This window comes from Carcharodon carcharias, chromosome 1, assembly GCF_017639515.1.
Source record: "Carcharodon carcharias isolate sCarCar2 chromosome 1, sCarCar2.pri, whole genome shotgun sequence".
Classification (NCBI taxonomy): domain Eukaryota; kingdom Metazoa; phylum Chordata; class Chondrichthyes; order Lamniformes; family Lamnidae; genus Carcharodon; species Carcharodon carcharias.
This window is the reverse complement of record NC_054467.1, coordinates 138915200-138927475: the sequence shown is the minus strand read 5'-3', so window position 1 is coordinate 138927475 and position 12276 is coordinate 138915200. Positions and strand designations below refer to the sequence as shown.

The window sequence follows — 12276 nt, the reverse complement described above, 5'->3', positions numbered from 1 at the left end:
AAGAGGAATCCAAGGCCACAAATGGACTCTGAATGATAGGCCAAGGGACTTCTTTAATTCCAGCTTTTATACTCTTGTATTTAAGGCATGAAATTATTTGAAAACACAAACGGTCCCATTACTTATTTTATAAATAAGATTTTCAGTGAGACTAGTGGCAAAAACAGCTTGCACTTGCAAATATAAATGCTAATGTTTTCAGAGTATCAAGAGAAAATAGACTAGAAATATGTTTGAATATTACACAACTTATAAATCAGGACATATACTGCCAAAGAAAGTTAATTTAAGCACCAAGTTAGACAAAAGGTTGAAAATTTAATGTTTCATTAACTTTGGCAGAATATTTTCCAATAAGGTTTTGCTGTACTGTAAGATTTTTTTTTTGGATGTTTCTTTAAAGATCATGCACAGCAGAACTGTCTTTGAACTCTACAGACACACATATGGATGTATCCTTCAGAGTATTTGACTTCTTCCTTGAAGTCTAAATATAAACTAAAGTAAGTAAATTAATCAGCAGAAGAGTTAACTTAGACCCTCGCTTACCTGGATCAAGGCCGACTGATCCAAACAGGTCAATAAGTTGAATTGCCAGTTCTGGTGGCAAGTACAATTCCAAAGTTTGAATCTGCATTGGGTCAGAGTAAAATCCTAAACCATCTTGGTCTGTACTTTCACCATGCCTGGTCTTCACTTCATTTTCATTTTCCTTTTGTGCTGAAATTTTTACTGTGTTGCAGCTAGACTGATTCTCATTTACATTTTCTGTAAAGGAATTAAGTTCTGGCTTCGATATTAAAGTGGTCTCATTTATGTCCGTATATTCAGACAAATCTACGTTTGTTTTTTTTAATATCTTGACATTTGAAGCATCAGATATGTCACCTTCTATGCACGTTGCATTATTATTTAACAAATTGTTTATAGGCATTGAATCATTGCATTCTCTTCCTACATCAAAATCCTTACTTGAATTAGTAAACTGTTCACAATCAATGTCACATGCTGGACTTGCATCACTTGTATCTGTCATCTCTTCAGCCATAATTACGGGCTCTATAGCAATGTCAGGTGATGGGTTTATGTCCCCACGTTCAAGGTAAGACACTAGATGTTCCATTTCATCCTCCATTTTCCTCGCAGATGACTGACTATTTATCTCTGTTGTAGCTTTAATGGCACTAGACAGTTGGTTTTCTACAGATGTAGATCTGTCATTTTGTGACTGTTCGCCTAAGTCTACTTTCTCCATTTGTGGTGTTTGGCTCACTTGTGCAGTACTGCTAGTTACAGGTTTATTACATGCAACTGATGGTTGGTGCACTGGATCTTCATCTGAAAACTTCACGCCAGAGTCAAGCAGTAAATTGGTTGCCCATTCTACATCTTTGTTACATTTTTCATATAAATCGCTCAGATCTTCAAAAGGAACAGATTTAAAACAATCACTGAGTCTCTGCAAATTCTCCTCTTTATTAACAAAGGCATTTTCATCTACAAATGTGCTTTTATCATGCACAAGTCTATCGGGCACTGGTTCCTTAAAGATTACAGATTTTGGTAATGCATCCGTTAGTTTAAATCCATCTATAGTTCCTGTCAATATTTTAAACTCAGTAAAACTAGCTTTTTGATTCTCGATTTTCCATAGTAGAGCAAAATCTTCAGGTGCTGTTTGCGTTGAGTTATCCTGTCCTGAATTGTCTGGAATTATAATAGAGTTTTCTATCTGATCAGTGGTCAAGGGGACAGGTTCCAGAAGTTCTGCAGAGATTGGGCTGCTACCATTGAATGTTAGTGCCAGTTTGCAGGATTTTCCTACTCTCCTGTTCTGCCAAGATTTTTTATTTATGGGTTTTTCAGATAATGTTTCTGAACTTTGCTCTTCAAAAGTTTCTAGACTTTTAAGTTCCTCACAGTTTCCAGAATTTCTTTCTGAAATAGAGTTTTTAGCTGTTGAAGATGGTACATAAAGATCAGCAAAACTATCCTTAGAAGCTTCAGAGCTGTTTGTTTCTTGAGACATTTCTACATTATCCCGTTCAACAGAATAGCCAGCAGCTTCTATTAATGAATCACTTGGAATGGCAGGTTCCAAGATATTGGATTGATTTAGATTATCCTTATTTTTGATGCTTTGTTCTGATGTTTTTCTGGTTCTCCTTTTCCTCTGATCTTGAGGTTTCAATGTTTCTGCTACTGGCCAATCTCCAACAAAATTCAAGAATTCTGGTTCAACATTCTGATTAGATTGTTCTACAGTTTGCAGGTCTTTTGTGATCAAAATGTTTTCTCCAGATTGGTCGTCTTCAACTGTTAGTTTTGGAGTTTCTTCTTTTTCTAAAGCATTATTTGTAATATTGGCACCTTGCCGTTTTCCTCTCCTAATTCTCTGACCAATAGATGTACTAAATGCAGTTGGTAAATCATCACATAGCATTAAATCATTTTCTGTTGCTTCAACCTCAGATTCAATAGTTCTCATACTGATTACTTTCCTTGTCTCATCTTCAATTTCGGAGTGAGATGCTGAATTATAATTACTGGCATTTGACTCACAGTCAACAGTCTGATCTATTTTTTGTACATTTTCTCCATTTAGCAATTTTGAAAGTATAGCATTATTGCCAGTTTTATGTCCAGTTCCACATTTTCTGCTTTCACTGGAGAAATCTGAAGGTGGTCTGAAGCATTGCTCCAAGTTATCAGGGAATACTATGTTTGTTTTAATAATTGAAGGGTCTTCTGTACTTGGAGGCATCAGGGAGCAAGGTAAACCTTGGCCATCTGAAGAAGCTGATGGTCCTGCTGCCACAGTCACATGATGCATGTCTGCATTCATTGCTCTACACAAATCCAAAAACAGATATATGTTTGATCTTAAAGTAAGTTCAAAATGAAATATTCTAGGGATTAAGTAAATGCTGTAAGATGGTTAACAAATTTGGAACACGACTCATCATTAATGGTAATACATTTATGAAGCCTATACTGTACATTTAACCTTTGGTGCTTAAAAACAATTTTCTAAAAGACAGATTACATCCTTACTGACTAGTCTTTGCCATAACAGTCAGATTATGTCCCAGTAGCACAGAATTGTTTCCCAAAACCTACATGTATGCTATCCGTTAAAATCTTTTTACAGCTCATGGAATTTCCCCTTTTGCACAATAAGACCCATGAAGCTGAAGGAAGGAAACAAAAGAATGCCGTCACCTCCCATTCAGCATCCTATCCCCCATCCAACCTACCTCTATCTCTTCTGAATTGGCAAAGATTTTGATGATTAAAAACAAGCACACAAAAATAGGTGAATTCTCATCTGAAGTGTACAAATGAACAACTGAGAACACAAACTAATACAGGTCTAACTCCTTAACACAGCACTGAATCCAACTGTCATTTGCAGCAAACCAGGAATGTCCAAAGCCAGATACCATGGCTGCAATAAATGTAGTCTCCTGCAATCTCCCCATATTCCAAGGTATGGTGCTCATTACACCTACCTTGAAATAATCATAGGATTAAGGGCACCCTGCAGGGGTTGAATTTTGAAGCATGACACTAAATCAACTGACTTATTCAACAATATGCTGCCATAATTTCTTAGAAGGCAGCTTGCACTGGTAAGATTCTGCACTTATTCAAATAGAAGTCATTGTTCTGGATGCTTACCCAGATACAATGTGCCCAGATCACTAATGGTAGCAAAAATAGCCTAAAGTTTTGACATATTAAAATTCCTCCTGCTCCATATAACTTGGATACTGAGGGATGCTTAAACCAAATTATCACCATCTACAAGAAAAAATTCCATTTTCCGTTTTCTCATTTTTTTGCAGAATAGCTCAGCACACAAGATAGGAAGGAAAAAAACCCCATCTCACTTGCTAATTCAGCATTCTCTAGAACATAAAAACTCAAATCATACTGATATATTTTAGTACATGTTACCTGAGAGCACTTACCCAATTTCTGCACACTCAGCAGGATACAGTTCTACAGCTTTTGTTTCAGGGAATTTAGGTTCCGACGACCGCATTATAGTGCTGACTGTAACATGACGCTCATAATGCTCTAAAATTACTTTAATTTTCTCCTTTGACACGCCATGAATATTACGTCTAAGGACAAATAAACAAAATTTCAAAAGTGTACTTTGGATAATAGAAGAGTAAAAGAAAAAACTGGTTAAAATTTCAGGTAAAATTCAACTTGAGCAGTAGTACAAAATGAGCAATAGCGAATTGGCAGTCCATTTTACATTCTGCCCAAATTTATTTTCCATTGCTGCCATGGCAGCCTTAGGCTACAAACAACTTCCCAAATGAGACAGGAGCAGAGCAGCAAATCATAATTTTGGCGACAATTGAAAATGAAAATGAATAGCAAATGTCACCAACTTAAATACAGAACAATGAATACTTAAATTATAAGACAAGGACCATATCAAGTTCAAATATTGTCATCAACTGTCTGCATGTTCCATGGATTCTATAATGTAATAAAAAATTAGTTACTCTCTCAACGAAATGCTTACAAACATAAAAAAATAGTCCTGTAAGAGAGCGCTGGCTTCTTTCCCACTCACTAACTCTTTTGAAAACCTCTCGCAATACTTCAATTTGTTTTCCGCTCAGTGTATGGTTCGCACACACTTATTGTGGTATCTCATTATTTGTCTCATGATTTGTACGTTGCTGATTCCTCTCAGTGTGGCGAACTGAAGGAGGAGCAGACAGTATTTAAAAAGGAGTGGCAGTGAGGGAGAATCCCCAGACAGCGTGGAGAGCCAAGGAAGGAGGAAACACCATAGGATTCTTGGAATTCTGATAGAATGACAGCAACATTAATATTGACAGTACCTGAGATCGAGGGAAGAAACACTTAGTGAATTGTAAACAGGTCACAAACTCTCGTTGTGGGGTCCCTTTGTAAAAGTAAGGCTGCAAGGTAAAGGGCTTTGGAAAAGTGGAATTGGCCTGTCAATATTTGAATGCTGTCTTGTTGGGGATAACTGACCAAAAAAAAGTGTGAACCTTTCTGATGCATGGATCATTCGGAAGCAGAGATTTTCTTTGTTTTAGATAAAAATAGCAATCTAAGTCTCTTTGTTGATCAGAATATTTTAGTTCTATTATTCTTCTACTGTAAGAAGTTTAAACAAGTACGTGCAAATGATATCCTCACTAGTGTAAGGAAGCTTTAAGGACAGAATATCAGAGATTACATTAATTGTGACACATGATCCCATGACAGAGAGAGCTAAGACTTGTAAATGTACATCCTCAGGTCTCTGTGCTTACATTCTTTTAGGGTTTCTTAGTGCAGTGGTTACAACAGGGGACTTGTAACTGACAAGTTGAATGTTCAAATCCCATCATTTAACCAACTTTAAGTTGTGTTTTGTAACCAATAAATAGGGTTTAGTGCTTGAATTGTGGTCCTAATTGTGGTCTGGCTTCTTCCTTGATGATTTAACAGAAACAGTTAATTCATTCAACAGCTTAAAGGTAACCTAATCAAGGGTTAGCAAATTAGACCCAAACTAATTAGTGTAAGACAGCGTGACAGGCTGAGTCATTTATTCTTAAAACTACATTAGGATATTAAAATCCCAGACATTTCCTTCGCAAGGAGGGAATTAAGGATTTATCAGTTTCCTCAGCATATATCTGGTGACCAAAAGCCAACTTTCTCTTATATTCTTACAATATAGCACCTTTAATGTAGAAAAACCTCCCATGGATAATCAAAAACACAATGATGCTGAGCCAAACAAGACATTAAGGCTGGCGACTCAAGATTTGGTCAAAGAGGTGACGTAGAGTCCTCATGGTGACGCACTGTGCGTGTACCTACACCACATGGACTGCAGCAGTTCAAGAAGGCAGTTCACCACCACCTTCTCAAGGGCAATCAGGGATGGGCAATAAACGCTGGCCCAGCCAGCAAAGCCCCCATCCCATGAATGAATTAAAAAAAAGATACAGTGGGATTTGGGAATTCCAGAGTAAACAGCCTGGACAGCTAGAGATGCAACCATCAATAGTGGGGTTAAAGTAAGGGAATGCATAATAAAAGGCCAGAGTCAGAGGAACAGAAGTTCAGGGGTTGTTTCAGAAATAGGGAGTAGTGAGGCCATGAAGACATTTAAAAATGAGAAGAGTTTTCAATCTGAGGGGTTTGCGGACCAAGAATCAGGGTAGGTCATTGAAAATAGGGATGATGGACGAGTAGGACAGAATATAGGTGGGAGATTGCTGGATGCATTGATATATGAAAAGTGGAAGATGAGAAGTCAGCCAGGTGGATTGGAAATGTCAGTTCTGAAATTGACAAAAGCGAGGAGGAGGGTTTCAGTGGTAGGTGCATTGAGATAGCTGCAGAAGCAGAGAATGTTAAAGGCGGAAGGAGGCAGTTTTGTAAATTGGAGCTCGGTTCAAGAAGGACCATGTAAATCCATGGTATGAGTGCAGACAAAGATGCTGGTTAACAGTAATAGAGATTCTAGGCACCAGTGAAGCAAACAAGCCCACCTGATCTTATCAGCTGTCCGAAATATGACAAATGTATATTACCGGTCAATTCCTGTAGCATTTCTCATGGACAGTCTGAAGCATAATTGTGAAAATTAGCTGTTAACCTGTTTTCCCTTCTAAGGCTTTTTGTTGGGAATGGGCACATCCCAAGGTCTTGTGGTAACATTCTTCTTGCTGGATGTTTATTTAAATAGGCAGCTCAGACTCCCCTTTTTGGGGAGGCCAGGTAATCACAAGGTCAGGAGAGAGGAAATGATTAGCTGCTTTCCCTTTACTGTATTTTAAGATTATTCAGTTATAATTTGGTGTAACATACAAAGTAACACCTGGAAAGTGTTGGACACGGACTTTCATACATTTATTATCGATAGATGTTTGCAATATTACAAGATTATTGTCCTTTGTGAATTTTTGCCAACACAGCAAGCTAGCAAAGCCAACACAGAAAAGTTGGCAGGTGATAGAATCCAAAGTCATCTCTGTCACCAAAGTACCCCCTTTCCTCATCTACCTGCTATCCATTGGCTAAACCTTCAGCAGACATGGGGCCACAATCCATGTGTGGGCCAGATGTGACACCCAGATTTGCCTCTCACCTCTGTGCAGTGAGATTGCTTGTCCAACCATCCAGTTTCAGACAAATCTCAACTTCTTACTGCTCATATTGAGAAAACTGTGGCAACCGTCATTAGTTTTCACTAAAAGCATAGGAACTTAGAACTCAGGGGCAGGAGTAGGCCATTCAGCCCTTCAGGCCTGCTCTGCCATTCAATAAGATCATGGCTGATCTGGTTGTGGTTTCAACTGCTCTTTCCTGTCCGCTGCCCATCACCCTTGACTCCCTTGTCAATCAAAAATCTGCCTAACTCAGCCTTGAATAAATACAAAGACCCAGCCTCCAATGCTTTCCGGGGAAGAGAATTCCACATAATAACCACTCTACGTGAGAAAAAAATTCTCATCTCCATCTTAAACGGTAGACCTCTTATCCTTAAACTGTGTCCTCAGGTTCTAGTCTCTCCCACAAGTGGAAACATCCTCCTGGTATCTACCCTATCAAATCCTCTCAGGCTCTTATATGTTTCAATGAGATCAACTCTCATTCTTCTAAACTCCAATGGGTATAGGCGCAACCTGTTCAACCTTTCTTAATAAGATAAGTCCTTCTTCCCAGGAATAAGTCCAGGGAACTTACTCTGAACTGCTTCTCATGCAATTATATCTTTTTTTCCAAATAAGGAGACCAAAACTGTACACAATACTCTAGATGTGGTCTCATCAAGGTGCTGTGCAGCTGCAGTAAAACTTCCTTTCTTTGATATTCCATTCCCCTTGCAATTAATATCAACATTCTATTTGCCATCTTAATCACTTGCTGTACCTGCATACCAACTTCTTGTGATTTATGTACCAGGACACCCAGATCCCACTGAGCACCGAGTTCTGCAAAATAGTATAAACAATATACTGCTTTTCTATTCTTCCTGCCAAACTTGACAAGTTCACATTTTCCCACATTACACACCATCTGCCAAATTTTCTGCCCGCTCATTTAGCCTGTCTATACCTCTTTGCAGACCTCCTCCTACCTATCTTGGTGCCGTCAGCAAATTTAGCTACCATACATTTGGTCCTTTCATCCAAATCATTGATGTTGATTGTAAATAGTTGAGGTTGCAGCACTGATCCCTGTGGCACTCCACTTGTTACAGCTTGCCAACTCGAAAAATACCCATTTATCCCTACTCTCTGTTTTCTGTTAGCTAACCAATCCTTTATCCACGCCAATATGAAAACTACACTCCCTTGCTATGGATTCTGTTCCCTTTGCTCAGATCGAACCTTACTGTTAGCAAGCTCAGGATTCTGTTCAACCCAATGCAGAGCTTCAGGATTCAGCTACTCTCCATTACTAAGATAATTTACTCCCAGCTGCAATATTAAATCTCTCTCTCTCTCTACTGCTGAAATCCTCTTTCATTGTCAAGTATAGTCAAACTATACATTTGACAGTCCAAAACTCACCTTGCTGGTGCACAAGTTCTTCAAATAGTGCAATTCTGCCATGCTTTGTCACAGAATTGATTTTTGCAAGACTTTAGAAGACTTCTAAGCATTCCAAGCACATGATAACATTTTTTGGATCAGCAAAAAAAAAACAAATAACTTTGTGATTATTAGTGTTTGATACAAGCATACGTACTAGGAGCAGGCCACTTGGCCCTTCGAGCCTGCTCCATCTTTCAATAAGATCATGGCTGATCTGACTGCAACCTCCCGCCTACTTCCGGTAACCCTTCACCCCCTTGTTTATCAAGAATCTACCTCTGCCTTGAAAACATTCTGCTTTCACTGCCATTTGAGGATGGGATTTCAAAAGGCTCATGACCTTCAGAAAAAAAAAATTCTTCTCATCTTTGTCTTAAATGGGCGACCCCTTATTTTTAAACAGTGATCCCTAGTTCTAGATTTTCCCACAAGAGGAAACATCCTCTCCCACATCGACCCTGTCAGGATCTTATGCTTCAATCAAGTTGCCTCTTACTCTTCTAAACTCCAGTGGATACATCAGACTGTTGGTAAAGAAGCATTAAGGATTCCACTGAATTGAATATTATTGTTCAGGCACCAAAAATTACATTTGCAAAGATGCCTACGACTTCTGCTTGGCTCGGCTGATACCACTTTCACCTGTCAGAGAGCTACTGTGATTCAACTCCAGGATTTAGCTACACGCTATTAGGGCTGCCATCTTCCACAGGAGATTTTAAATCAAGGCACTCTCTTACTGGCGCAGATAAATGCAAAAACACCATTGCATCATTAAAACAGAACCAGGGAGTTCTCCCAGCATTCATCCCTCGGCCAACACCAACGTAAACAAATTGTCTAGTCACTTATTGATTTATTATTGGTGGAACTTCAGTGTGTGCATATTGGCTGCCGAATTTCCCAACATAGCAGCAACTGCTCTTTACAAATAGTTATTGGATGCTAAGCGTTAGAAGTCATCATGTGACAAGCTATTTATTTTCCTTAAGTCTTTTTCAACCCTTCTAACATCTCCAGACTTCACCCCTGCCTCAGCTCATCTGCTGCTGAAACCCTCATTCCTGTCTTTGTTACCTCTCAATTTGACTATTCCAACACGTTCCTGCCTGGTATCCCACATTGTACCCCTTGTAAACTTGGTCTTCCAAAACTCTGGTGTCTATGTTTTAACTAGCTTCAAGTCCAATTCGCCTATCAACATTGTACCTACTGACCTACACCAGCTTCCTGTCAAGTAACGCATTGATTTTAAAATTCTCATCCTTGTTTTCAAATTCCTCCACGCTCATATCTTTGTAATCTTCTCCAGCACAACAACTCTTTGAGATATCTGCGCTCAACTAATTTTGGCCTCTTGAGCATCCCATATTTTAATCACTCCTCTGTTGGTGGCCATGCTTCAGTTTCCTAGGCATCAAGCTCTGGAATTCTCTCAATCAGCCTCTCTACCTCGCTTTCCTCTTTTAAGAGGCTCCTTAACATCTACCGATTTGACCAAGTTTTGGTCACCTCACCTAACGTGTCCTTATGCACCTCAGTGTCATATTTTGTTTTAGAATGGTCCTGTGAAATGCCTTGGGATGTTTTGTTACATTAAGGGTGCTTTATAAATATACGGTAGTAATGTATCTTGAAAAACTAACTAGATTTGCCATGATTTCACATCACCAAAACAGGAAAAAATGTAACTCACCTTTCAAGCTCCCATGGCTTAAACTTCCACCAGGTATCTGGTTCACGAAATACAACATTATAGCTGTGTTTCAAAGCCTGCACAAAACAAGTAAAAGGTGTCAAAATCTGGGATAATATAAATTAACCTGGGACAAACAACTTTAGTTTTAACAGACACCTCACAGTCTTAAAATGCCTCCAGAACTCTTCCAGTTTTCAATAAAGGTAGACATTGGTACATTCATGTAATATTTCTACATTATACACATCATAATGAATACATATTATTGTATTCTGAAAATCTTTCATACCATATGCTAAAAAAAAACTCCCATGTCACTGCTCATGGTAAATTGTATGTTATAGGGTATAGGAATTCCAATGTGTTAAATTTACAGGGAATAAATTTTATCCTTTTCTGTTTCTTATACATTTGGCCTTGGAGAGAGTGTAGCCTAGATTTCCAGAATGATATCTGGACTCCAAGCGCTAAGTTATGAGGAGAGATTACACAAATAAGGATTGCATTCCCTGTAAGTTTGAAGGTTGGTGGGGGGGGGGGGGGGGGGGGGGTTGTTATTCGATCAAAGTGTATTAAGGAGAACATATAATAGTCGACTGGTAGTACAGAGTGTTGCTGAAAAAAAGATACTTTTTTGTCAAAGCTTGTCGTCTTGCACTCATTGAACAACTTGCAAAAAATTACCAATGTCAAGAGAAGCAACATATTTATACTTTATGAGAAGAGAGTGCTGATTGGTTGGCAAGTAGATTCTCCATGGCAACGCCTCTACCAATGCACTAGTTGATGGTGTCTGACCAAACACTGCATGGCAGTGAACTAAACTTAAACCAGGCAGCTTGACTCTGATTGGTCAAGACTTTGCCCTGGGGAACGAACAAGCAAATGGCATTAATTTTTCTTGTTTAACTGAAACTGGCACAAGGTATGTTCAAGTCCTTCCTGTCTATAGAGAACAGGGCTGAGTGTATTAATATATGTAACTTCCAATACACATAAATACTCCACACTGCAAGCCCGACTGACAATTTTAAATTGGTTGCCTGTGTAATTCTTAGCTCACTGAAGGTTATTTACCAAATGCTGTCCAATTGAGGAATCACATCCAATGTTGGATACTGTGTTTTGAGTTTTGCAAGCAGGGGCTGGTTGGGCACAGTCTGTACCATGCCCGTTGCGAACAGCAGAAGGGACATGCTGTTTGATACGATCTGCTAGTCTTTGGGAGATACAGTCTACATACCTAGCATCACACCGGCACCAAAATTCACATACCACATTAATCATTTGTGTGATAGACAGATCGTTTTTTAGGCTTGACGGTAGCATTCTGTTAGTGGCAAATACCACTTGTGTTGCTACTGCATAGTAGCAGCGTGAAACTGCCAGCTTCACCTGTTGTTAACATTTTTGAGATACCTTGCCCTTAAAGGGTAATCTAAGGTAGACTGGGCACTTCTCAGGGTCAAAACATGACGGCCTTGGGCCCATTCATGAGTTTGCATGATATACAGCGCAAAATGATCTGACCAGGGTAGCCATTATCTGCAGGATGTCTTTGATTTGCCCTATTTCAGCATCAAGCTTGCATGGTGAGCAAATGGCTCTGACCCTATTTACAAGGTTGCAGATAAGGGCAATCTTATAGCAAGCGGAACTGTAAGAATCCTGACGCATATACTGACCACTGAAGGCAGGCTTGCAGTAGACCATGGTAGAGAACTCCCAGCAGATTTCTCAACTATTACATGAAGGAAAGGGAGTTCATATGACTGTTCCATTTCAAAGGTGAATTTGAGCACAGGATGGAGCACATTAATACATGCAAGGAAATCGTTACATGCAGCTGTGGCTTTAAACATAGCAAACATATCATCCACATATCGGAAATATGCAAGAGGCTTCCGTAAGCCATAGTAAATAGGCCAGCAATGTCAAATGAGCAAATGGACACAGCATTGCTGTCAATATGCAAATCCT

The 12276-nt window shown here is 39.1% G+C and overlaps 1 protein-coding gene across 1 annotated transcript in view; it reads right to left on the bottom strand.

The window, feature by feature from the left end:
* The window catches only part of n4bp2 (NEDD4 binding protein 2), a 103065-nt gene that overhangs the window by 30173 nt on the left and 60616 nt on the right, over nucleotides 1-12276 (bottom strand). The window contains exons 5-7 of the mRNA XM_041188896.1: nucleotides 10294-10370; nucleotides 3975-4130; nucleotides 550-2849 (exon numbers count right to left, since the gene is read on the bottom strand). Of these exons, the coding sequence (XP_041044830.1) occupies nucleotides 550-2849; nucleotides 3975-4130; nucleotides 10294-10370 (2533 nt within the window). The remainder of the gene's footprint in view (nucleotides 1-549; nucleotides 2850-3974; nucleotides 4131-10293; nucleotides 10371-12276) is intronic.